General features: G+C 46.1%; 1 protein-coding gene across 1 annotated transcript in view; it reads right to left on the bottom strand.

The window, feature by feature from the left end:
• Positions 1–25,283, bottom strand: part of CELSR3 (cadherin EGF LAG seven-pass G-type receptor 3) — an 87,360-nt gene that overhangs the window by 38,628 nt on the left and 23,449 nt on the right. The window contains exons 2-6 of the mRNA XM_082209108.1: positions 17,267–17,899; positions 6,555–6,777; positions 5,422–5,537; positions 1,862–1,950; positions 1,046–1,203 (exon numbers count right to left, since the gene is read on the bottom strand). Coding sequence (XP_082065234.1) covers positions 1,046–1,203; positions 1,862–1,950; positions 5,422–5,537; positions 6,555–6,777; positions 17,267–17,899 — 1,219 coding nt within the window. The remainder of the gene's footprint in view (positions 1–1,045; positions 1,204–1,861; positions 1,951–5,421; positions 5,538–6,554; positions 6,778–17,266; positions 17,900–25,283) is intronic.

Below are 25,283 nucleotides of genomic sequence, written 5' to 3'. Positions count from 1 at the left end.
TGACTTAGTTACACAGAAACAGCCACAAGCAAAACAAAATTCGCAAAACGAAAAGCTAATATTTCCCTTGCCTGGATCGAAGCTCTGGACTGCCTTGTGCATATGCAATGCTTTCTAGCCAGTCTGAGCCATCACACACAGGCAAGTGCAGTGGACCTGACAAGCAGGGTGTCCAGAGGATTGCCCGAGGCTCCTGCTTGCAATTGCTACACTGTTCTAAAGGTACTGCTTTATTGTGCATTTTAATTATGGATATTTGTATTTCTGTGGTTTGTGCAACTTAGTTTTGTAAAGTCTATTTGGGCATTAGACAGCATGTGTGTATGTGTGTGTATTGGGGTAGCCAAAGTTGTGCCCTCCAGATGTTCCTGGACTACAACTTCCAGCATCCCTGACCATTGACTATTTATTTATTATTTATTGATTTCTATCCCACTGTTTCTTCCAAGGAGCTCAAGATGACATACATGGTTCTCCCCCTCCTCAATTAATCCTCACAACAGACCTATTGAGGTGGATTAGGCTGAGAGGCAGTGGCTGGCCCAAGGTCAACCAGTGAGATTCATGGCAGAGTAGGGATTTGAACCCTGATCTTCCAGGCCCTAGTCTGACACTCTTATCACTACACCACACTGGCTGGTGTGGTGTTATGCTGGCTGGTCGGGGTTGAAGGGAGTCCAACTACCTATGGAGGGCCACAGGTTAGCCATTCCTCCTATACAGGATACAGAGCTGAGTAATAAAAACTGCAGCTGCCTCTGTAGCTGTGGGATGGGGAGGCAGGCAAAAACCCAGAGAGAGACAATGGCACAGAGCAGTCTGTGTGGGTAACTGTGAGACTCCCGCTCACACTGCAGTAGGGTGTGGCTTATTATAAATCATGTGACCACACTCCAAGCTTCTCCTTCCCAACTTCCACTTGAGCATGAACTGGAGAGGGAGCTTTGACTGCATTTGGGGGTGGGGTAAGGAAAGGTGTTTCTACTTAGCTCTTTGAAGAGTGGGCAACACATTTCTGGTCTAGCTGCAAGTGGGAAACACTCACTTTTTGGAACTGGACTGCACCCCCTCTGCTGCACAGGAGTAGTTCCCAATCTCGTTGCCGAACTGCAGTGCCACAGATGCATCGCATTTGTCCACCATCAGAATGGCCACTTTTTCTTTGGAAGGTCCCTGCACAGAGCCCAGGGAGCTGATCTTGGGCTGGAATGATAAAGCACGGACTAAGCAGGCATCACCAAAACAAAAAAGCCACATTGCCTTATTCTTAATTCACTTAATGTCCCAATGAAACATTCAGGGGAAAAAGACAAGTCAGAATGCAAGATGTGGGTGGGTGGGGAGCAGAATCACCGCAGATAGAAAACTAGCAAGGGACAAAGAACATCAGATTCTTATTTAATGTAACCCTCCCGACGCATGTCTGCAGAAAATCCTTCCTTTGAAGCAACAGTTAGCATTAGAGGGGAAATTTGCTGCAAAGCAAAGACCATTTTCAGAACAGAGGTTTTTTCCCCCAAGACTGCAACTAGGCTAATTTCCCTCTCCAGAAGGAAAGAGTTCAACTACCTCTCCATTCCTGGTCTGATTATCAACACTACACCCCTGCTAATGCAATTCACATTTTTTAAAAGCCAGTGTATTTGATGCGAAGAAGTGGTTTGCTGGGTGGGGCAGCAGTTAGCCAGGTAAAAAAAAGTACAAGAAACAAAATCAGGCCAGAGAGAAAAATCTGATAGAATGAATCTGTATCATATTTCCCTTTAAAATCCATGGCCCGTGGAAAAGAACTTCAGAGGAAGACAGAACCAGGATAACAAAATAATCGCAATGGCAGAAAGCCGAAGGTGCTAGCACCTACCTTGTTGTAATAGTGAAGCTGAACCGTATGCCATTGCCCATCACTCACACCTCCGGGCACATAGGGAGCCACAATGGTGCTAGACTCTCCTGCAAGGAGAGACATCATGAAATGTCAGCCAGGAAGACTTCAGGTCAAACTAGACAATATGTAAAATGTGTGATTTTTAAAAATGTGTCCCTTTTCCTTCTTTAAAAATGGCAGTCATAGGGAACCAAACAGGAGCAGGACCACGGCACAGGGTGGGATGCTGATTCTTCTCCACTGCGCTGCAGACCCACCGAGAAGGGTTAAATCGTTGCCATATCCTGCAATCCTGATCCTGCTTGGGAGCCTCCTATAGCTGTTACTTTTGAAGGGAAAGGGCACATTTGGCCCTTTGACAAACCCTAAGGGAACACTGCTAATGTGTGGTAGCAGTATCACTCTTCCAAACATATCAAGATAAGAGAGTCTCACTTTGGCCCATATAATGACTGACAGTTAATCACATGTAGGCATGAATGTAAAAGCACAACTTGTGAAAGACAGCATGATAACACATGTGTTGTGCATATGCACAAAGACAGAGAGGGAGAGAAGATGCTTTGAAACATGCAGTAGCATTAATTTAGTATTTCTAGATACACTTTCTAAGAAATGAATAAGGCACTACAATGTTAGGAAGAAGGCATGCACCCTTCAAAGCGATTCCGTCGAATGGTTCCAAGTATATTGGCAAGGGAACACAGCAAAGGCAGCTGCCTTGGAGCTAATCTTTGCTTGGCCCTTCCAAACATCAGCTCCCCATATTGAACAGCTTGTGAAAAAAGAACCTGTTACAGCCAAATCCTGTCTAGGATATGTAACAACTTGGTAGTGTCTTTTTGAAGAGGATTAAATTTGAGGAACAGGAGGTGATTGGTGGCTTTTAATATGGCTTTTTAAAAAATGTGTGGTTCCCTCCTTCATTCTTTGATCATTTATTAAATAGGTTGATTGTGTAATTTAATTAGTTATGGGATATTAGGATTGAAAGGCACATTGTAAATAATATAAATCCACTGTGCACATAAACACGCATGCACACCTAAGCAAAGCTGAGGAGTCCAGTATCACAGTGTTGATCTGATTCCCCCCCCCCCGCCCCTGCAACTAAGCAAGCAAACAAGCTGATGCTCTTGGGTTCCTATTTGTGGCTGTGGTCAGCCATCGCACCTCGGCCATCGACTCAGATACATTAAGAGTCCCGGAAATAACAGCCCTTTCAGTAACTATATTTAAGGCACTTGACATCTGAACATTGCCTTTGAAGTTGAGCAGCCCACAAAAGGCTCTATCTCTTCAGATGGAACCTGATGTATAACCGACATGGTTTTGGGTGGGTGGTCTTGTTGTGTCATATAACAGGATGCCTTTTAAACCACAGCTTAAAACAGAACATGGCTTCCCACTGATGCAGCTCCATCACTCATCCCAACACAAAAAGCATGCTTAACTAGTCCTCTGAGACACAATCTAATTTGACTGTTTGTGACCTTCAGACCCAACATGATTCGACAACGTACAAATACATATTATACAGGCACGCGAACACAAACATTGCTGTGCATACAAATATATTCCCTTGCAATCGACACCATTTTATGCTTTTTTTTCCAATTTCATGCCTGCTCACACCTTATACCTACATGTAAATACCGTATTTTTCACTCTATAACACGCACCCGACCATAACACGCACATAGTTTTTAGAGGAGGAAAACAAGAAAAAAAATATTCTAAACGAAACAGTGGATGTATGATTTTTGTGGTTCATGCTGTGGCCACAGACATGTGATCTGACGGTGAGTTTGGGGTAGCCCAATGCAAAAATCCTGATGATCCATGTGGATCCATGCTTTGTAACCATGTTTTTGCACCACTGCGGCCCCAGGCAACAGTGGGTGCCTGATTTTTTTGGTGCAAGCTGTAGCCATGGACATGCTATGTGATCTGATGGTGAATTTGGGGTGACCCAGTGCAAAAATCCTGAGAATCCATGTGGATCCATGCTTTGCAACCACATTTTAAGTGGGGAGGGAAGGAAAAGCACTCAAGGGACAAGGAACACTTGTGGGGTGGGTGGAGAAGGATGCTGTTAATAATGCAGAAGAGGGGTATAAGAGGAGAAGCAAGCAGGCTCTGCTTCTCTCCCTCCTCCCCGGCTCGCTGAAAAATTTGCTGCTATTTAGCCAGCTGAGTGGGGAGGAGAGAGGGACAGAGAGCCTGCTTGCTTTAAAGGAGCCAACCGGACAGGAGCCGCTTACACTTGTGTAAGCGGCTCCTCTCCTCTCCCGCTTTGCTCCTTTAAAGCAAGCAGGCTCTCTGTCCTTCTCTCCTCCCCACTCAGCGGCTCTTCTCCTGCTTTGCTGTTTCAAAGCGAGCCACGGAGGAGGGAAGGAAGGGGAACCATGGATCCTCTGCTGACGACTGCAGCAGATCCCCCTGCCACCCGTAGGCATTCGCTCCATAACACACACAGACATTTCCCCTTACTTTCTAGGAGGAAAAAAGTAAGTGTTATGGTGCAAAAAATACGGTAGTAGCCTTGTGGTTCCCCATTAACACTCTTTAATTATAATAATAATTTATTAAATTTCTATACTGCCCTTCACCCAAAGTTCAAAGGGCAGTTTACAACAATACATACCATAATAATGAACAAAAACTATACATACCCTCAGTTTAAAAGGCCATGGATTAGCTAAAGGCCTGAGAGAAGAGAAATGTCTTTGCCTAACACCTAAAGATATGTTGTGAAGGTGCCAGGTGAACGTCTTTGGGGGAGCTTTTGCACTCACCCTTTTGACCTGTGCAAAGCAAAACCCAGCATTCCTCTTCAGTCTCAGTGGTTACAAATGCACCACCATTGATTGCAAACACAGCACAACACAGAACCCCAGCCCACCAGCTTATCCTGTTCTACCCCTGCCTTCAATGTCTCACCACACAGATTCACAAAGAATCACACATTCAGGTACAGACCATGAAGACACAAGGCACACACCAGGAGTTCAAACCTGAATGCTATCCTGAAGCCCCATGCTCCTCTGCAGGGCTGCTAATATGATTTTCTGGGCCAGGTACACTGTTGGTGTTCAGTCCTTACCCCCAACCCATCACGTGTTAGTCTTTTTGAGCTCTGGAACCCACTTGAGTTCTAGTGGATCCCCACAACAGTTTCACTTGCACCTCCTTTCTGCAGTCCTGCATTGCTGATTCTGCTTTCTCTCCAATAAATCTCCTTCCATCCCATCCTATTCTACCATGAACATGTTTTGCAGTACCAGGGGTCCCAAAAAACCACAGACATCGGCCATCACTCCTCTGTTGCTAAGAGAATGGAGCCTAGTGCCCCTTGGAGCTGGTAGGGCAGAAGGCAGGGAGGCCAACAGTAGGTGACGCCAGACCCAATGTCAGGCAGAGCCAACTCATTCTGGTTTCGCCCTCTTCCTCCTCCCTGCTGAGCTCTACAAAGGAGGCACCCCCGTTGTAAGAAAGTAGGCAAGTAGTACTGCAGACCCATCTAGATCACCTACCTGTGGAGTATTTCAGCTGAACCTGCCCATCCACAATCTCTACCGCCAAGAAGTCATGCTTCTCATTTAGACGTCCATTGTAGATTAGGAGGCCACTGCGCTCTAAGGTGGCAAATCTAAACAAAGCAATACAGTGATAAAGCAGAGAAAGAATAAGCATTTCTGAGAATTCTTAATTAGCTAGCCTGGGCCTGAGATGAATTATGACATTCCCTGGGGCAAAACTTCATCGGGTACAATTGGCTGAAGAGAATGTTGCAACTGCAGAATGATTAAGATTAAGATTCAACCATCAAGAAAAAGAGGGTTGGTGTCTTTCTTTTTCTGCCTTAAATGGCAGGCCAACATTCAACAAGTGAGAGCTAACACTGCATCCCATATCTGGTAAAGCTGCACTTGTTGAATTTCTACTGTATTGTGTTTTTTAATTGCTGCAGCCCACCTTGGGACCTTATGGTGAAGGGTAGATTAAGATGATGATAAGATAAGATAAGATAAGAGCCATTCTGCAAGGAGAAAAAAAGGGGTTGGCAATTCTAATAAAAATTCTAATAATGCGGAACGCGGGTGGCGCTGTGGTCTAAACCACTGAGCCTAGGGCTTGCTGATCAGAAGGTTGGCGGTTCGGATCCCTGCGACGGGGTGAGCTCCCGTTGCTCAGTCCCCGCTCCTGCCAACCTAGCAGTTCAAAAGCACGTCAAAGTGCAAGTAGATAAATAGGTACCGCTCCGGCGGGAAGGTAAACAGCGTTTCCGTGCGCTGCTCTGGTTTCGCCGGAAACAGCTTAGTCATGCTGGCCACATGACCCGGAAAAACGTCAGGTCCCTTGGCTAGTAAAGCGAGATGAGCACCGCAACCCCAGAGACGTTCGCGACTGGACTTAACTGTCAGGGGTCCTTTACCTTAATTCTAATAATCTTCTTTTCTTCCAGCTAGATTTTAAAAAGTCATATTTGAAGAGTAGACACTCAGCTAGAGCTCATAGCTCAGCCCAATCTAGTATGAAGGAGAAACCCAGAAAGGTCAGGCAAATGCATTTTGGAGAGCAGAATGGAAAATGATTATCATCAGCTACAGCTGAAAGATGGCTATTCTGTTAACTGACATGACAAGGCTCCAGCTCAATAACTTACGAGAGGGAGAGGGTCAGGTGGAACCTCTGGCGAAGTCCTCGGAACATGATGAAAGATTTTGGGGGGAAGGAACGTGTAGACACTTCACAGTAAGGCTTTTCGAAGCCCCCAGGTGGGCAGTGACATTGAAAGCCGCCATCGGCAGAATTGGTGCAGGTGCCTCCATTCCTACATACGCCAGGGACGCAGCGTCCTGCCCGACTATCCACCTCACAATTATCACCTGTTTGGAGGAAAAACAGAAGAAAAGAGATCAAGGGGCTTCTGGGAGTGGAAGAGGCAAAGACTGAGAGTTCCTGGAGTGGAGTAATATATATAGATTGCTAAGACAAGGCACCTAATATGTCTGCATACTGTCAATCATGTTTGTGGTGCTCCAGAAAAGCCAACCAGCTACAACAGCTTCCAGCCTGATAAGCCTCTTCCTCCTGATTATACCCTATGTAAAACTTCATGCATCGAAGATTTCTAGTTTAGGAAGCCATGCTTTGGAGATCTAAAACCCCGCCCACTGCCATATACACCAAAGAGAACCATGAAAACTCAAAGCAGGGTATCTCCTTCAGACTCCAGCTTTATCTCAAGGACCTCAGCTCCATCACCCTGAAAGCTGCTGGTCGCTTCGCATGGCCGAGAAGAAACTTATGCTGAACTCTCAGCGAATATCTCCTGTGAACTAATTTGAAAAGGTCTATTAGATCAGCTCCTTTACACACAAGGCAAGCATTTACTCGTATTAGAATTGGTGTCTTCCAGTCACCCAAAGAAAGAGATTGTGTGAAGTTCCTGATGGGCTGGCCATGACAGCAGATCCCTCAGTCGAGTCCTCCTTCCCAGGAACAAAATCCTTTTATATAGTTCCAAGTATGTTTGCAGGAATTTTTCCATGAGCGACTGGCAAAGTAAAACACTGAAAGTCAGAGTGACCACTTCTCATTTTAAGAAATGAGAATAATACCTGTACATTTTGTCTCATGTCTCAGGTTCTACAAGTGCTAAAAGCTTGCTTAAAAATCAAAGGCTGGTAATTATGGTTCATACAGGAGAGGGTAAACTGCCTCCCTCCTGTGGACACCCGTGTATGGTTCTCCTCACAAAAGCACATTAAACTCAGCTGAGGAATTTCCCTCAGGTTTATAAACATATCAAAAGCCCTTGTTCTTGTCAAGCCACCTACAGAGGCCTACTCTCCTGAGGCTTCAGCAGGCCTCGTTTCCAGGCATATACGCTAAAACAGCTTGGGATGGGGACCAGCAATTCCCTCACCATTTCATGCATTAAAAAGATTTGTTTTCTAACACGAGTATCGCCAGAGCCATCACCTGGGGACTCATAATTAGCTGATAAGAGCATGAAACACCAAGGTCATCCATCCAGATAGAAATGTTCAGTGGGGAGCATTTTGTAAGAGCTAGTATGACAATGTGCATATATTAGCAGTTTCCACTCGCAGGCAGGGTACATGGGGCTGCCATCATCACCGTGCTTGTTGACTACCGAGGAGGCAGCAAGAGGCCTATTGCTCTAGTTTAAAGCAGGCCAGGCAGCCACCCTAGGGGAAAATGGACATCATCTATCTCTTTCAAAAGAAGAACCACAGTTGCTGGACGGGCACCATCAGGTGCTCCTGGCAGTGGTTAGCAACAGCAAATGTCTCTGCTCATTACAGCTGCCAAGTTGAGGCAGTTTTCAACACAACTGGAATCTGTGTCCCTAAATGTGGCTTCTGGAAGATCTCTCCTGTTTGTATTGTTGTGTCCCCAAAGAGCCACTTGGTGTCGCCATCTACCATTTGGTGCCTTGGGGAACCTGAAGCAGAGCCATCAGATTCCACACACCGTCCTTCCGACAAGCTGAACTGACAAGCTGAACTCTTCGCTGTCGTCACCAATACCAGGCATGTCAGGTTTGCTGCTATAGTTTTCCCTTGGCTGAGCAAGAATGCAGGGAAAGGGGAGTTCTCTTTGCCCGTGGTTTGTCAGTGCGTACACAGGTGAGGAGACAACAACTCTCGGGCCCAGCTGAGAGCTAATTCCTTCGAACCGTTTGTCGGCAAGGCTCATATCCTATGCATCGCAGCACACCTGAGTTCAAATACTTCTCTGGTTCACTAGAGCACAGAGTCTAGCCCTCGCATGGGCATTAAACTTACTCGCACCTTCCAAGTCTGACAGAAGTATGCTACTGGGCTCATGTTTTCCTTGTGGACTTTTCATAGGTCATTTGAGAGCAGACTGCTGGACTAAATGGGCCTTTTAATCTGATCCAGCAAGTCTCTTTGCATGTTCGTAGGACTAATGCTGATTACAGAAGATGGTATGGGCTCAGTACGGGGGGGGGGGGCGTCCCTGCTCTTCCACCAATATTCAGTTATGATGAGGGCCACACAGCCTTGAATCCAACAGCCTTGAATCCAGTTGCTTCTTGCCAGATTGTGGCAGGAAAAGACAGTTAGTTTGCAAATGCCAATATCCTCCCACCTCCACTTCTCTGAAGCTGAAACAAGAGAGGAGTTTAAGAGACAGAGGCAAAGAGAGGGCTGGTTAGGATCTAAGGAGCCCATCATGCCTCTAGTTTGCTGAAATAGGCTCTCTGGAATGGCAGTATTACAAATCTAGGCAGATCTAGAGCTGTGGATGGAAAACTAACCACAAGGAGCATGGAAAGATGAACACCTCCTGCTACACTACTGGACAGTTGCCACAGCTACCAGGCCAACATACAGCTCACCCAGTCCATTGGTTTCGTTACTAACAAACTGGTATCAAGCAGCATTGGAGGACATGTGCTATGCATCTCCAGCAGCACTATTTAAGCAGATGGTTTTGTAAAAGACTGTCTCTGAAGCCAGTAAGAGATCTGGAAGGCTAAGGGTCTTATGGGGGGAGATGGGGCAGTTAGTTATGTACCGTATTTTTTGCTCTATAAGACTCACCTTTTCCCTCCTAAAAAGTAAGGGGAAATGTGTGTGCGTCTTATGGAGCGAATGCAAGGCTGCACAGCTATCCCAGCAGCCAGAACAGCAAGAGGGATTGCTGCTTTCACTGCGCAGCAATCCCTCTTGCTGTTCTGGCTTCTGAGATTCACAATATTTTTTTTCTTGTTTTCTTCCTCCAAAAACTAGCTGCGTCTTGTGGCCTGGTGCGTCTTATAGAGCGGTACTTATTTATAAAATACGGTACTTATTTATAAAATTTCTTAATTGCTTTATGTCCAAAAGAATCTCAAAGCAATGTACCAAACAGAAATGGATACAATTTGATGAATACCAGATAAAAACCCATTAAAATAACATTATACTGTTCCAAAATTAATAGTGACCAGACCAGGATCATCATTCTAGGAAGGCCTGGTGGAATAAAAAGGTCCTCAATGGGTGCCAAATTCCCAAAAGGGTTGGAGTCCGTCTGATATTCACCAGGAGGCAGTTCCAAAACACTTATTCAAAAGACAAGGCTTGTAATAAGGCTTGTAATCACAGATTATAGTCATCCCTGGTTGACAGATCAAACTTCTGTTGTTTTCACAATCCAAATTTACAGTCATCTCACAGTACAAATCTGTCTGGCTGACACTGGAATATGCCCTAATGCCAGTAAACAACAATGCAATAAGGAAGGTAATCTAGAAAACTCAGCAGGGCTGGAAAAGATTAAATGAAAGAAAAAAATGCTTTCCCAAGTGGCCCTAGGACAGCTTTCTTTTTAATATCCAGGAGATTTGCTATTTGTCTGCACCACAACACTCAGAGATGGTCCTACCCATCATAGGTAATAATTGTGATGATTTGGAGGAAGCTGAGTAATGAGTGCTAGAGTCATAGTCCTTAAAAGTACTATGATTCATCCAGAAGGAGATAATGTCTATAGAGGACAGACCAAATTACCTGTACACACAATCCAACACAAGCTAAAGTAAAGGTAAAGGGACCCCTGACCATTAAGTCCAGTCGTGATCGACTCTGGGGTTGCGGCACTCATCTCGCTTTATTGGCCGAGGGAGCCGGCGTACAGCTTCCGGGTCATGTGGCCGGCATGACTAAGCCGCTTCTGGCGAACCAGAGCAGCGCACGGAAACACCGTTTACCTTCCCGCCGGAGCGGTACCTATTTATCTACTTGCACTTTGACGTGCTTTCAAACTGCTAGATTGGCAGGAGCAGGGACCGAGGAACTGGAGCTCACCCTGTCACAGGGATTCGAACCGCCGACCTTCTGATCGGCAAATCCTAGGCTCTGTGGTTTAACCCACAGCCCCACCCACGTCCCCTGACACAAGCAAGCAATGCCTATTTGGGCTCAGAGGGCATCCTGATTCAGGGCTGAGAAAAGCGCTGTTTGCAAGACGCCTTCCTTCATCAGTCTGCTCCTTCATTTCATCCCCTTTCTGCTAAATATCAAGGATGATCTATGCAGCTATTGAAGAGGGAGCTGCCACCTCTTTAAATCGAGGAAGAGGGAATGGTGGGGCTCCGTGTAGCCCCCCCCCCGGGAACCTGAGGCATTTCCCATTGTCTCTGAAATGAAAGCGCCCTCTCTTTGATGAGATCTGTAATGATTCCCTCCAGTCTGATACCAGGGGGAGTGAAGACGGGAGCGGGAGCCACATTTAATCTGTTACAACTGGAAAGACAGAAGCTACCTGCTTTGCAAAATATTCATGGGCTTCAAACTTCCATAGCACCAGCTGCTGCTGCTGCTGCTGCTGCTGCTGCTGCTGTTCCTACACCTCTGGTTCTTTTTGGCTGTACCACACTAATGACCCTTTCTTGGGTCTTGAATCAAAGACATTCACCAGGTATGCTAGCTCCAGCAGGGCGGGCGCGTGTCCTGCTTTACAGTCCTCTATCTGAAGGGCTATCTGGTCTTCAGTTCAGAGAGAAAGACCCACAAGAAGGAAGAGCAGCAGGGGCCTTGTGGATGCTCATTAGCAGTTAGAAACTCCTGCATAGAAGAACAAGCAAACACGCAGGTCACCCGGTCGCAATCTTCCTCATTGTGGTGAGATGGATTGCATTTTAATTATAGCCGCTGTTTTGCTTCTATCTGAAGTCTCTCGCTTGTGAGCCCCAACCTGAGCCAAGGTTAGGCAATTGCGGGTTGCTCCAATGACTCCCAAATTCCAGATATCATTTCAGGAGGCCCATTCTGTGTGATGTAGGAATTGGCCCTTTAGTGTGGCAGCATTTGCCCTCTGGAATGACCTTCCTGCTACAGATTCAACCGGCACCTCCACTCTTGTACTTTAGCACCTTCCTACTTCAAGCAGCCTTTCAAGAGGAGATTTCTTTCTATCCCAGTTTGTATCTGCACTGAAGTTGTTTTTATCTATGAAATTGTTTTAATGGCTGACGTTTCTGTTGGAAACATTTTATAGGAAACAATTCATAAATGCAAATAAACACAGAGCATCTCTTTGGCTATACTTTTGAATGTGCACATTTTATGTAAATCTATTTCTGACTTTTCCCTCTTACGATAGTGATGCCTTTCTGGGGATAGCAATGGTGCAATGCTGAGGGTGTGCCTCTGTGTCTTGTTTGTGGCCGTCCTGGAAGCATAATCTAGTTGGCAATGTGACCCAGCTGGGCTCTCCTTGCCCCCTAATGGTCACTTCCGGTTGGCCTGCCAGTTCCAGATACTGAGCATCACCACATGGGAGTTTATAGGGTCACCAATTCACACCCCACAGATGCTGCTCATACCTTTGCCAGTTGCGAAGTAGCATGGGAGAAAGGGTAAGTGTGACTTCTCCTACCCTGTTCTCTCTCACCTATTGCAGCAGGCAATGATCAGGGGAAGCAGCGGGACTGGGAAACTCTTGTCTCCCACTGCACAGGTGAAAGCAGCATCTCTGCGTTGTGGCCTGGTGACCCAGGAGCTTACCCACAGTAATGCTAAAAATTAGAAGAGCAGAAGCAGTGGCCCAAAAGGAAGACCCCTCATGCGCGGCAAGATTGCGCACCAGGCTGACTGACTACAAAGGAAGATATTTCACAGCTGTATAGAGGAGGGGGATTTTGGCAAGCAAAGCTTGCCACGCATGGGCGAGAAAACCTGAAACCTATTCAGAAATACCAAAGGCCCTGCCTTCCTCTGCATCTGCTCACCTTATGTCTCCTGTTTTCATTGCTGTGTTGTTTTAATGGGGTTGCTTTATTGCCGATTCTAATGATAGATGTTTGAATGGGGTTGGTTTGTATTTCAGTGCAATTGATTTTTACGCTTGTATAACTGGTCACAAGCCTATTGAGTGGCTTACAAATTAAATAATGAATGTAAGTATTCATAATAATAACATAAATAGCGAGAGTGATAAACACAGAGAATCTGATGGGGAGGCACTTCTTCATCCACCAGTCCGTCTGTTGGGTAGGCTCAGCTCAGCACAGAGCTACTTAGCAACAGCCTGTAAGGGGATGGGCAGAATGAAACCATCCCCTCCCTCCTCTAATTCCTCCACTGGTTCTTTGCTCTGTTCTTTTGGTCCTGTCCACTCTCCTAAGGAAATGGGGGAGATGCCAGGAAGTGACAGGGAAGCAAGTGCACATTAACCCTCCTCCTAATGTGGGCTTGCACTTCAGACGCTCAGGGTTAATTACCATTGACTTTGCTTATCTCTTCCCCAGCCAGGCTTGGAGGCGCGTCTCTCCCTCCTGGCAGGCCGAGGTGTGCAAAGCCAGTTTACCCATTGCCTCATCCTTTTATCAACCGCCAGCCCCTGGCTCCTCTGTTCCTGATTGTCTGTCCGGTGAATACGTGATCTACCCTGTGGATCAAGGGAACAGGAGGCTTGCTAGGGATGATATGTTAATAGCTGTCTCAGCTGCAAGAAACCATCCATGTGTGAGTATCTAAGCGAAAGAACTGCAATGCCTATCTTCACATCCATCCTTCTTATGAAAAGACCATGTCACAATTACATGAATGAAGCCTCATTAAGCTCAGTAGGTCTTCCTTCCGTGTATAAAAGGCTCAGGATCAGGCTTGCATTTCTGTAAACCATTAGGCTGCTTAAATCCTGTTAAAGTCCATTCAGCTAAGTTTTACTCAGCATGGATCTACTAAAAAGAATAAATATGACTGTGTTAGGTCCATTAACTTCAAAAGGTCTACTCTGGCTAAAACTTAGGTTTCTTTATATTGTTGTAATGCTGTTATAGTTTAATTACTCTTTTATATGTTTTAAACCTTCTGTGTTTTAATTTGTGTAAGCTGCCTGGAGTCCCAGTCTGACTACCAGTGGAACATCTAAGAAGCTTGATTAATGCAACAGAAAAACTGCTGTCACAACTTTGCAACCTTTGGAACACAACAGCCAAGACCACATAACACTGGTTCTGAAAGACCTACATTGGCTCCCAGTACAATTCTGAGCACAATTCAAAGTGTTGGTGCTGACCTTTAAAGCCCTAAACAGCCTCAGCCCAGTATACCTGAAGGAGCATCTCCGCCACCATTGTTCAGCCCGGACACTGAGGTCCAGCACCGAGGGCCTTCTGGTGGTTCCTTCATTGTGAGAAGTGAGGTTACAGGGAACAAGGCAGAGGGTCTTCTTGGTAGTGGTGCCCACCCTGTGGAACGCCCTCCCATCAGATGTCAAGGAAATAAACAACTACCTGACTTTTAGAAGACATCTGAAGGCAGCCCTGTTTTGGGAAGTTTTTAATGTTTGATATTCTATTGTGTTTTTAATATTTTGTTGGAAGTCACCCAGAGTGGCTGGGGAAACCTAGCCAGATGGGCAGGGTATGAATAAATTATTATTATTATTGTTGTTGTTGTTGTTGTTGTTGTTGTTGTTATTATTATTATTATTATTATTATTATTATTATTATTATTGCTCTGTGTCTATGCCTAAAGCAACCTTTTTCTTAGGACAGCATTAAGTAACACATTGGAATACTAAGCAGGTTTCCCAGGAACAAGTACACAGATATTTGATGACGTTTCTTCAAGTATATTTTACTTCCAAACTCTAGGCATCTGCTGGAGAAATCAACACTTCAACCTCAGTTATTCCTGCAGCCCTGAGAACAACCTCTCATCCATGGGATAGCAAGGTTGGTAGGGCATGAAACACGTAATCCCAGGGTCATAGTACGAGCCTCACCTTGGGCAAAAGATGCCTGCATTGCAGGAGGTTGGACTAGATGAACCTTGTAGTCCCTTCTGACTTTACAGTTCTATTATTCTCATCTCTGATGACAAGCAGACTCTGGGAACACAACCCTGATGCCTCTATTTCTAATTTGGTGAACTAAGCTCTTTTTGTAACACACAACAGTCTCCGCCCCTTCTGTTGCCATCCTAGAGCCTGCACTTTTCAGTCTTGAGCAGACTGGCATGAACGATTCCCCTGGCGGAAAGTGCGGTTGCAAAGATTTATAACTCACAGCCTGTCCATCTCTGCAATTCTCTCACTACCTTCTTTCTCCATTGCTGCTGGCCATGTAGAGCCTGACTATGGAACATGGAAAGTACCTGCCGATCACCACCACATTTTCCTCTCCTCCCAGCTGGCTCCCTGCTACTCTCCACCTGCTGGCAGACGAGTGCTTACATTATAGTAAACCCAAAGCTCTAAAGCAAGAATGGGGAATCATTTCTAGCCTGCAGACCAGATATTTATCTCCCCACCCCAGCAGTGCCAGTTTTGACAGGCGGGCAGGGAACTGGATCCCACAACTCCAGCCCTTACAATAGGGATGTGGGACCTGTGGCCCTGCGGACCATCAGTCTTCCAGTTAGCCTTAAAACTCTTGAGCGAACAGCATTTTTTTAAAAAAAAGATAAATAAAACATTAGCACAATATTGCTTAAAGGAAAGGTTTACAATGCTAACTTTCTAAAAGAATAAATGGGGAGGACCTGTTCATCATGGGTTCTTCCTCCTGATTAAACTCTTCCAATCAACAATTCTGATTTTAAAAATGAAATGTTAGTTAAATAACACTTAAATAAAAGAACATTAGAGATTTATAGCAAAATAATGCTAATAAAGGGGGGGGGGACACTTTTCAGTCACCGTCATTTTAGCAACATTATTCCACCCTCACCAATTAAATGCTTCCAGTCACAAACCAACATTAACTACTTTTGTTTATGGGCATTTCATGGGTAGCAATGGGGTATCATGCTTAAATTAATAAGTGCTAGGCGTGCGCGCACACACACCCCTTTTAAAAAAAGGATTCCTTGGATTCTGCCTTGCCCACTTCCAAATGGCTGCTCAGGTGGGCTGGATCTTCCTTCCCCCACCCACAGCCGCTCTGTCGTGCCCATGAACAGGCAGAAAAAGTACAATATCCCCAGTAGTGTAGAAAGTCAATTGCAATTCCACTTATAGCTTACAGTGGAAAAGCAGTGATTTATGAGCGCTCAGAGCCTCCCGTTTGGAAGCAGCTTTGGTATAAGCTTTGGTTGGTTAGTCAGGCTTGCAGACCAATAATCCAATATCTTGCGAGAAGGTGATTGAGGGAAAGTTTTTCTTCTAGTCACAGTTGTTGTAACTTAAAGCCCCCGTAACAGAGGTTGTGCACAAACCATGCACTTAAAGCACCAAGAATCCTTGGTGTTGGTAGTTAAAGGTGCTGGGAATGGTAGCTCTTTGAGGGGTAAACTACAGTTCCCAAGATTCTTGAGAGCAAGCGGTGTGTTTTAAATGTGCATTTTTTAAAATGGCTATTTAAAAAAGTACCATATTTTTTGCTCTATAAGGCTCAGTTTTTCCCTCCTAAAAAGTAAGTGGAAATGTGTGCGCATCTTATGGAGCGAATGCAGGCTGCGCAGCTTTCCCAGAAGCCAGAACAGCTAGAGGGATTGCTGCTTTCACCTCTTGCTGTTCTGGCTTCTGAGATTCAGAATATATTTTTTCTTGTTTTCCTCCTCCAAAAACTAGGTGCGTCTTGTGGTCTGGTGCATCTTATAGAGCGAAAAATACAGTAATAGGCAAGGTGATGATGATAATTTATCTATACCCTGCCATCTGGCTGGATTTCCCCAGCCACTCTGGGCAGCTCCCAACAGAATATTAAAAACATGATAAAACATCAAACATTAAAAACTTCCCAAAACAGGGCTACTGCTCTTCAGATGTCTTCTAAAAGTCACATAGTTGTTTGTTTCCTTGACATCTGATGGGAGGGCGTTCCACAGGGTGGGCGCCACTACTGAGAAGGCCCTCTGCCTGGTTCCCTCTAACCTTACAGTGAGGGAACGATCAGAAGGCCCTTGTCACTGGGACCTTAGTGTCCAGGCAGAATGATGGGGATGGAGACGCTCCTTCAGGTATACTGGGCTGAGGCCATTTAGGACTTTGAATTGTGCTCGGAAATATACTGGGAGCCAATGTAGGTCTTTCAGGACCCGTGATATATGGTCTCAGTGGCCACAAGCATGTTCTATTGTAAGAATATTCCAGGAGGCAGATCAGAGTCCAATCTCCCTCCAGCGTACATGTTTACGGGTAGTACCTATATTGAGCCTTAATTATTATTATTTTTAAAATCAGTGTGACGAGAAACATGAACCCACACAAGTAAAGCACGTCTAGTATCCTCAGTGCAGAATGTGGATCCCTTTGGCACAAGGACTCCGCCTGGTCCTAAGTAGGCATATGGAAGCCCCTGAGAGCAGAATTTCATTTGGGAAAACACTGCCCCCGCCCCACAGCAAGCCTCCTCTTTCGCTGAGGTTCGACCATGGCCTTACCTGTGAAGTGCTGGTGGCAGATGCAGGTATAGCCGCCCTCCTTGCGGGTGCAGACCCCTCCGTTGCGGCAGGGGTTGGAGTAGCAGAGGTTGATCTCCATCTCGCAGTAGTCGCCGGTGAAGCCCTGGGGGCAGCGGCAGCGCAGGCCCGTGATGGGGTGGATGGGCCGGAAGAGGGTGGAGACGGAGGCGACGAAGGGAGCCGAGCTGTCAAACTTGAGCACAGAGATGCACTTCATGTAGTTCTGGCAGGGTTCGCGGAGGCAGACGTTGTCGTCGAAGGGGAGCACCTCCAGCATGGAGACCGCGGTCAGGGTCATGCGCTTCATGTACAGCTGCTCCTGGAGCTCCTCCGAGCTGAAGAAATGGCCGCTGCGGGGCGCCATGGCGGAGAAGCTGACATTCAGCACCTGCCCGCCGACGTCCGTGTCGTTCTGGATGTTGAAGATGAAGACGTCCTCCTTTGGGGTGGCCAGGACGGTGGCCACGCCCTCCAGGAAGTTGGCCAGGAGGGGAGAGAGGAAGCGCTCCTGCCACATATTCTCCAGGCGCACCGTGATGCTGTTGGCCAGCATGTCCTCCGTGATGACAATGACGCGCAGGACGCACTGGGCTGTCACACTGTGGATCCCGTCTGCAGGGCAGAGAAGGGAGAGGTTAGAAGAAGAAGAAGAAGAAGAGTTTGGATTTGATACCCCGCCTTTCACTCCCTTTAAGGAGTCTCAAAGCGGCTAACATTCTCCTTTCCCTTCCTCCCCCACAACAAACACTCTATGAGGTGAGTGGGGCTGAGAGACTTCAAAGAAGTGTGACTGGCCCAAGGTCACCCAGCAGCTGCATGTGGAGGAGCGGAGACACGAACCCGGTTCCCCAGATTACGTGACTACCGCTCTTAACCACTACACCACACTGGCTAGGACAGGGGTGGAGTGAAGGGCTTCAAACACAAACACCTGATACAAGAGAAATCGGCTCACAAATTGAGACTGGCAAGAGGAGCAAAGCACAACAACAGCAACAGAAGCAACAACAATTTATTTCATTATTATTTATACCCTGTCCATCTGGCTGGGTTTCCCCAGCCACTCTGGGTGGCTCCCAACAGAATATTAAAAACACGATAAAACATCAAACATTAAAAACTTCCCAAAACAGGGCTGCTGCCCTTCAGATGTCTTCTAAAAGCCAGATAGCTGTTTATTTCCTTGACATCTGATGGGAGGGCGTTCCACAGGGTGGGTGCCACTACCGAGAAGTCCCTCTGCCTGGTTCCCTGTAACCTCACTTCTCGCAGTGAGGGAACTACCAGAAGGCCCTCTGAGTTGGACCTCAGTGTCCAGGCTGAACAATGCGGGTGCATATCTTTGCGGGAGATTGGCAGAGCTTTCTTCCTTTTACCAATCCTCCAGGAAACCACAGACCAGTTCCAAAGCTTGTGGGTCACTTAACAGGAACGTGTTTTTCAGAAGTACACTGCTAAAAGTTGTGGTGTTATGTATGGGAATATGAATTTTGCATACTTTATTTCTTTGGGAGGGAGTCTCTGAATGGGGAGGGAGGAGCAGGGGTTCTGGAAGTGGATTATCGCAAGCGCCCACAAATCAAGAGCATAGAACACTCTGTCCCCCATAAAGGCAGCTAAGGGGAACAATGCACATGTGGAGGGTCACTTCGGATATGGTGAACCAATCACCTGATGAAACCAACCAAGAATACTACAGCAACTTAAGCACTAACTGTTTTAGTCTAAGCTTTCATTGAATAGAGCCCACTTCATCCGATGCATCTCACAGACGCGCACAGGTGGAAAAAGGCAGGTGATTCGTGTGAATTCCTTCCGCCTCCTGCAGCTTCTATACAATGAGTAAAGTTGCAGGAGCCTGCCCTCTTTGGCATTGGACCAGCCTAGCCAGCAGGAGACTCTCCTATGAGCAGGGTTCTACTCTCAGATAGTTATGGCCCAAGTTTCTACAATAAAATATATAGCTTTGGTGGAACAGACACAAGTCACACCCATACCATGCATTTAAAGCACACCTGATGCACATTTAAAGTGCATGGCTCCCCCTCCCCAAAGAATCCTGGAAACTGTAGTTTTGCCGTCACAGAGCTACAGTTCCCAGCTGCCTTAACAAACAAGAGTTCCCAGGATCCTTGGGGGGGGGACTGCATAGTTTAAACACACTTTAAATCAGGCATAGGCAAACTCCAGCTGTTTTGGGACTACAACTCCCATCATCCCTGACCACTGGTCCTGTTAGCTAGGGATGATGGGAGTTGTAGTCTCAAAACATCTGGAGGACCAAGTTTGCCTGTGCCTGCTTTAAATATATAGTGTGGATGTGGGACTGGTGCTTCTAATGCACGCAAGTTTTTAACACATCAAAATGCCACCCCATATTTCCCCACCCCCATTTAATCCGGGAAAATCCAATAAGAAAGAAGTCTGTTGCCAATTACTGATTTGCCACAACTCAATGGCTCCCTTGCAGTATTAAACTCGCACCTGAAAGCACCAGGGGAATTTAAAAAGGGGGTGGCTCTGGGCTGTTCACAGCCATATGGACAGGGATGCATTGGAATGGAAGGTGAGGCCATGTGCTGGGGAAAGTGGAAGGCAAAGAGCTGTGGCTCAGTGGTATAACACCAATGGACTAATCCTCTGTTTTGGCATAATACAGCTCCCTCTGTCCCTGTTAGCCATCTATTGGTATTAACTGCAGCTTCCAGACTCCAGAGGCTCAGACCAGAGGAGAGAACTGGGTCCCTGCGGCATGCTTTTCCGCAGCCTGCACAAACTTCTGCAAAAAACATTGCTAGAATCTCGTGAGCGATTTGCCTTGAAATACATCTTTCGCCTGTAAGCTCTTCAGGGCAGGGTTGTTGCTTATGGATACTCAGCAAGAGACGGAGGAAATTTACAGGACTGTAGCAATGTTTTACAATCACCATAAGGAGCCTTGCCATTCACCACCAAATGGAGTACTCCATCTTCAGACTTAACTCGCATGCTATTTGTCACTTTGTCTTAAAACACACACACACACACACACACACACACACACACACACACACACACCAAGTGCTCTCTGCCTAGTGGCTTTGCTTGCCTTGCGATTGCCAGCTACCCTTCTCTTCCTATGGAGCAGGGTGGGGGCTGTATGAGGGTTAGGAAAGGGGTAGAAATTAAATACAGTTCACACCCAGACCAGCAAGAACAATTAACTGGAGCCCTGAAGGGTTGTACAGTGGTACCTCGGGTTACAGACGCTTCAGGTTACAGACTCCACTAACCCAGAAGTAGTACCTCGGGATAAGAACTTTGCTTCAGGATGAGAACAGAAATTGTGCTCCATTGGCCCCATTGGCTAAAGTGGCAGGAGGCAGGAGGCTCCATTGGCTAAAGTGGTACCTCAGGTTAAGAACAGTTTCAGGTTAAGAACGGACCTCCAGAACAAATTAAGTTCTTAACCCGAGGTACCACTGTACTATTATGGGGTGCCAATGAGGTCTGGGTAGCCACTGTTATATTCTTCAGTGGGGTTGTTTACAACAACCTTTACAACATATGTGCTACTAACTCTCAATCTGTGAGATAGTTGAAATACATGCAACCAAAAAAATCAATTTGAGTTATGCAACTCAAATTGCATCTACTAAACCCATTTTATTTAAGCAATGTGGACTAAAGTTGTTTCTGGGGGTCCTTCCAGGATTAGGGGCCCTGAAACCTAAGCTTCATTGGTTTCATAGTAGATCAGCCCCTGACCTAGCTGTCTAGGCAACCTGGGACCGTGGACCTGTGCCCCATCTCAGACCATGGACCTGTGCCTCTTCTCAACTCCCCTCTTCCACCACCACCTGCAGCTGCTCGTGGATAGCACAGAACCCCAGAAATCACTGGCTCCTCCCCCTGGATCATCCTCCTCCCCACCTGCCTCCTTGGCCCATGCATCCCCCCACTTCTCCGGCTCCTGCCCATCGCTGACACTCATTCGTACTTTCTAGAACAGTACGCAAGCTGAAACACAGTCATCCTTCAAAATTTGCACTTCTCCGAATTTTGCAATGCAGTTCTCCAGTTGAGTGTGCAAAAAATGCATATACTAGGGTAAAGTGTGCATTAAAACACATATATTAGTGAAAGTGGCATTAAAATGCATTATTGGGGGGAATGTTTTTGCAAAAATGAGTATTTTTGGCAAAATTGCGGACGAATGCTTTTATTAGGAGAAGTTTGCTAGTGGATTTTGAACGAGGAATTTAGAATAAAATCACATACGGGTGATGTGTGTAGAAATGTGTAGAACTGAACTTAAGATTGTAGGGGGTGAGAAATGGAGAGAAATGGTTAAAATGGTAGCATTCTGTGGTAGATCTAGGAAGAACCCCTGCCTGAAACCCTGGGAAACTGCAGCCAGTCAGAGCATATCCCAATATAAACCAATGCCTCAGCTTGGTCTAAGACAGATTCTCATGTTTCTACTCTTGGACCTGTGTTATGGACAATTGTTTCTCTTTGCTGGTGCCTTCTTTCCTAGCCTGAACCTCCCCCTCTCTCTGACAGTCCCCAACAACAGCTGTAGTGAGAGAGAGAGGGAGAGAGAGAGAAAGCAGGGAGAGATGGCATGACTGTGATGGAATGGTCCCCTCCTGGAAAAGAGTTTCTGAGGAATAAGAAGTCAAGCCATTACTCCCTGCCCATATGTCTTTGCTCTCTTTGTGCTTTTATTTATACACATTTCATATTTTCTCCCGCAGCTGAAAAATAGCGAGGTGCAGCTGTGGCTATTTATAACCAGAATGTGCGCTCCTCTCAGCTATAACAAAGCACCACGGGACATCCAGCCAGAGCGGCCACTGCATTAGCAGAACTCTGTGCCCTCGGCAATGTGCTGTGGTTGCACAACAGTTATAATGGTGCCCGCAAGTGTCAACAGGTAGTGAACTGCCTTAACTCTCCACAAAGGACTTTTTGAGTTAGCACCAGGTGGGGAAGAGAAGATTTTAGGAACATATAGGAAACTGCCTTATCCAGAGTCAGGTAAAGGTAAAAAGTAAAGGACCCCTGGATGGTTAAGTCCAGTCAAAAGCGACTATCAGGTGTGGCGCTCATCTTGCTTTCAGGCTGAGGGAGCCAATGTTTGTCCACAGACAGCTTTCCAGGTCATGTGGCCAGCATGACTAAACCGCTTCTGGCGCAACGGAACACTGTGACGGAAACCAGAGTGCACAAAAATGCCGTTTACCTTCCCGCTACAGCAGTACCTATTTATCTACTCACCCTGGTATGCTTTCGAACTGCTAGGTTGGCAGGAGCTGGGACAGAGCAATGGAAGCTCACTCTGTCGAGGGGATTCAAACTGCCAACCTTCCGATCAGCAAGCCCAAGGCTCAGTGGTTTAGACCACAGTGCCACCCGCGTCCAGCGTCAGACCATTGTTCCAGCTGGCCCAGTATTGTCTGCACTGACAGGCAGAAGCTCTCCAGGGTTTCAGGCAGGACAGGAACTCTTTCTCAGCTCTACCTGGAGACCTAGGGGATACAACTCAGCTGCTCTATGGCCCTCTCTCACAAATTCCACATGGTGGAGTAGCGGATTACAGGCGTGCTCCCTGTTCAGGATGCCAGCCACTCCCCTGCTCCGGGTTATCCATTTCCCCCTCCACAATCAGTCAACATTCTATTATTCTATTATGAATTTATAAGCTGTCACAGGGCAGTTAAAAACATAAGAATGCAAAACAAGAAGACAAAATACGTAATACACAATGAAACAAAAACAAACCAATAATGCCCCCTCCCACATTCTATGGCCAATGAGCATACTCAGTCCTGATTAGGCTGATTAGGCTTCTGCAAACATTGGGATTCTCCCAAGCCTTCCAATATTTCCCCTTTGGGCCTAGGTTCTGCTGCTTTAGCTACATAAGCCATGACACTCATGTGCCACACCCTGTAAACACCAGGAATTATACCTCCCCAATCCCAGATTGCCCTGTTCTAAATGTTTTTGTGATGAATTCTGCATGCTGAGGTGTGCAGCAGGACTTCTGAATCCTGTCTCTCCAATAGCAACTCCCCAAGCCTACGGGGCCTTCTTTGTGGCAGCCCCAAAGCTGTGAAACTCACTCCCTATAGAGTCTTTTGGACTTACACCATAAGTCTTTGGTTGTCCTCCCTGTAAATGGTGTTATTAGTTGTATTTGTTTAATGCTTTCATTGCTGTCATTTTATGGTTTGTTGAATATTGGATTTTGTTTTATGTCACCTGCTCTGGGACCTGAAGGGGGAGAGTAGGTAAAAAATACCAGAAATAAGCTGCTCCAACTCTTAGCAATGTGATTCCACACAGCCCCACGCAGAAAACTGCTTACAAACATTTCCCCATAGATTACTCCATAGATTACTGGTACTTGCTGGGAACCAGATCTGCAGCACAGTTCAGAGGCTCACGTGGGTGAGAGAGAGAGAGAGAGAGAGAGAGAGAGAGAGAGAGACTAAGATTGGTAGGGTAGGGTGAGAAGACTGTGTCCAATTTTTTATTAGTATTCCCCCCTATCATTCTCTGACAAGCTCACTCAAGATAACTAGCAAAGCAGAATACAGTGGTGCCCCGCAAGACGAATGCCTCGCAAGACGAAAAACCCGCTAGACGAAAGGGTTTTCCGTTTTTCGATGCGCTTCGCAAAACGAATTTCCCTATGGGCTTGCTTTGCAAGACGAAAACGTCTTGCGAGTCTTGCGATTTTTTCCGCTCCCCCCCTTTTTCTAAGCCACTAAGCCGCTAATAGCCTTTTAGCCGCTAATCTGCTAAGCCTTTAATATCCGCTAAACTGCTAATAGCGCTAATCTGCTAAACCGCTAAGCGGGTTGCTTCGCAAGACGAAAAAACTGCTAGATGAAGAGACTCGCGGAACGGATTATTTTCGTCTTGCGAGGCACCGCTGTACACATCATGCTGGCAAGGACTGATGAGAATTGTAGTCCAAGTCACCTGAAGGACACTAGGTTGAGGAAGGCTGCTAGAAGCTATGAATCAAAAAGAATTCCAGCACACTCCTAAAAAACATGATAAACTGTTTAAAAAATATGTATATTTTAAAAGCCTTTTTGCAACTAATTTCTAGCAGCAACCATAGTGACAACATTGACACAGGTCAGTTGCCTTGCAGTTGGTAGAAGGTAGATGAATCTTTTCCTTTAGCATGCATATGTGAGCCCTTCCCCAAGCACCCAAAAAGTTATCTGCACCCAGTTACTGTAGTTCAGGCAGGCTTCATTCAACTGGAAGATGCTCAAGAGCTTGACGAAACTAATGATTCTTAAGATGCCATTAACATATCTAATAAAGTTCTTGCCAAAGTGTTCTTATGATTCCACACTCTCCCAGCATATGAAGAACAGATGCTTTAGATGAGTCACAGCAACAACAGCCACAACTTGTCACTCCATTAGCAAACAGGCACAGTGGAGTCCAATAAGCTCCGTGGCAGTATCATCAACACAATTAGTTCAAAGCGAGGATCAGAACAGAGGATTGCGTGTTCTGCAATATTACAGAGGAATGATTTAAAAAAATGTATTAGAAACAGCAACACAGTGTAGTCAGGACTTTCAAAGGGTCCCTCCTGACTGGCCTTGTTGCTGCTGCTGTTTGCAGGGTTGTATCCTGCATCGTGCCACTAAAACAATATTTGTGCATCAGTAGTGGATTTATCCTGGACTGTCCACACATCATTTCCCTTCATGAGTTGCTCCTGCACTGTCATTGCATCATTGTCTCTTGCCCTGCAGTGGGACAAAAGTGGGATAGCATCCAAATATTTGTAATATAAAAAGTTACAGGAATTCAGTGTGCGCTCGTTGGTCAACAGAGCATTTGTCCACCCCAGAACCTTTGCAGGCACAAACAGTTCTGGAAAGCGGGTTTCCATGGAACTGCCCTGATACTGTCACGAGCAACAAATCACCACAACTACACAATAAAAAAGGACCCCTGGAGGGTCTTTGTGTTC

The sequence above is a fragment of the Podarcis vaucheri genome (assembly GCF_965113315.1).
Source record: "Podarcis vaucheri genome assembly, chromosome: 2".
NCBI lineage: Eukaryota > Metazoa > Chordata > Lepidosauria > Squamata > Lacertidae > Podarcis > Podarcis vaucheri.
This window is presented reverse-complemented; position numbering and strand designations above follow the sequence as displayed.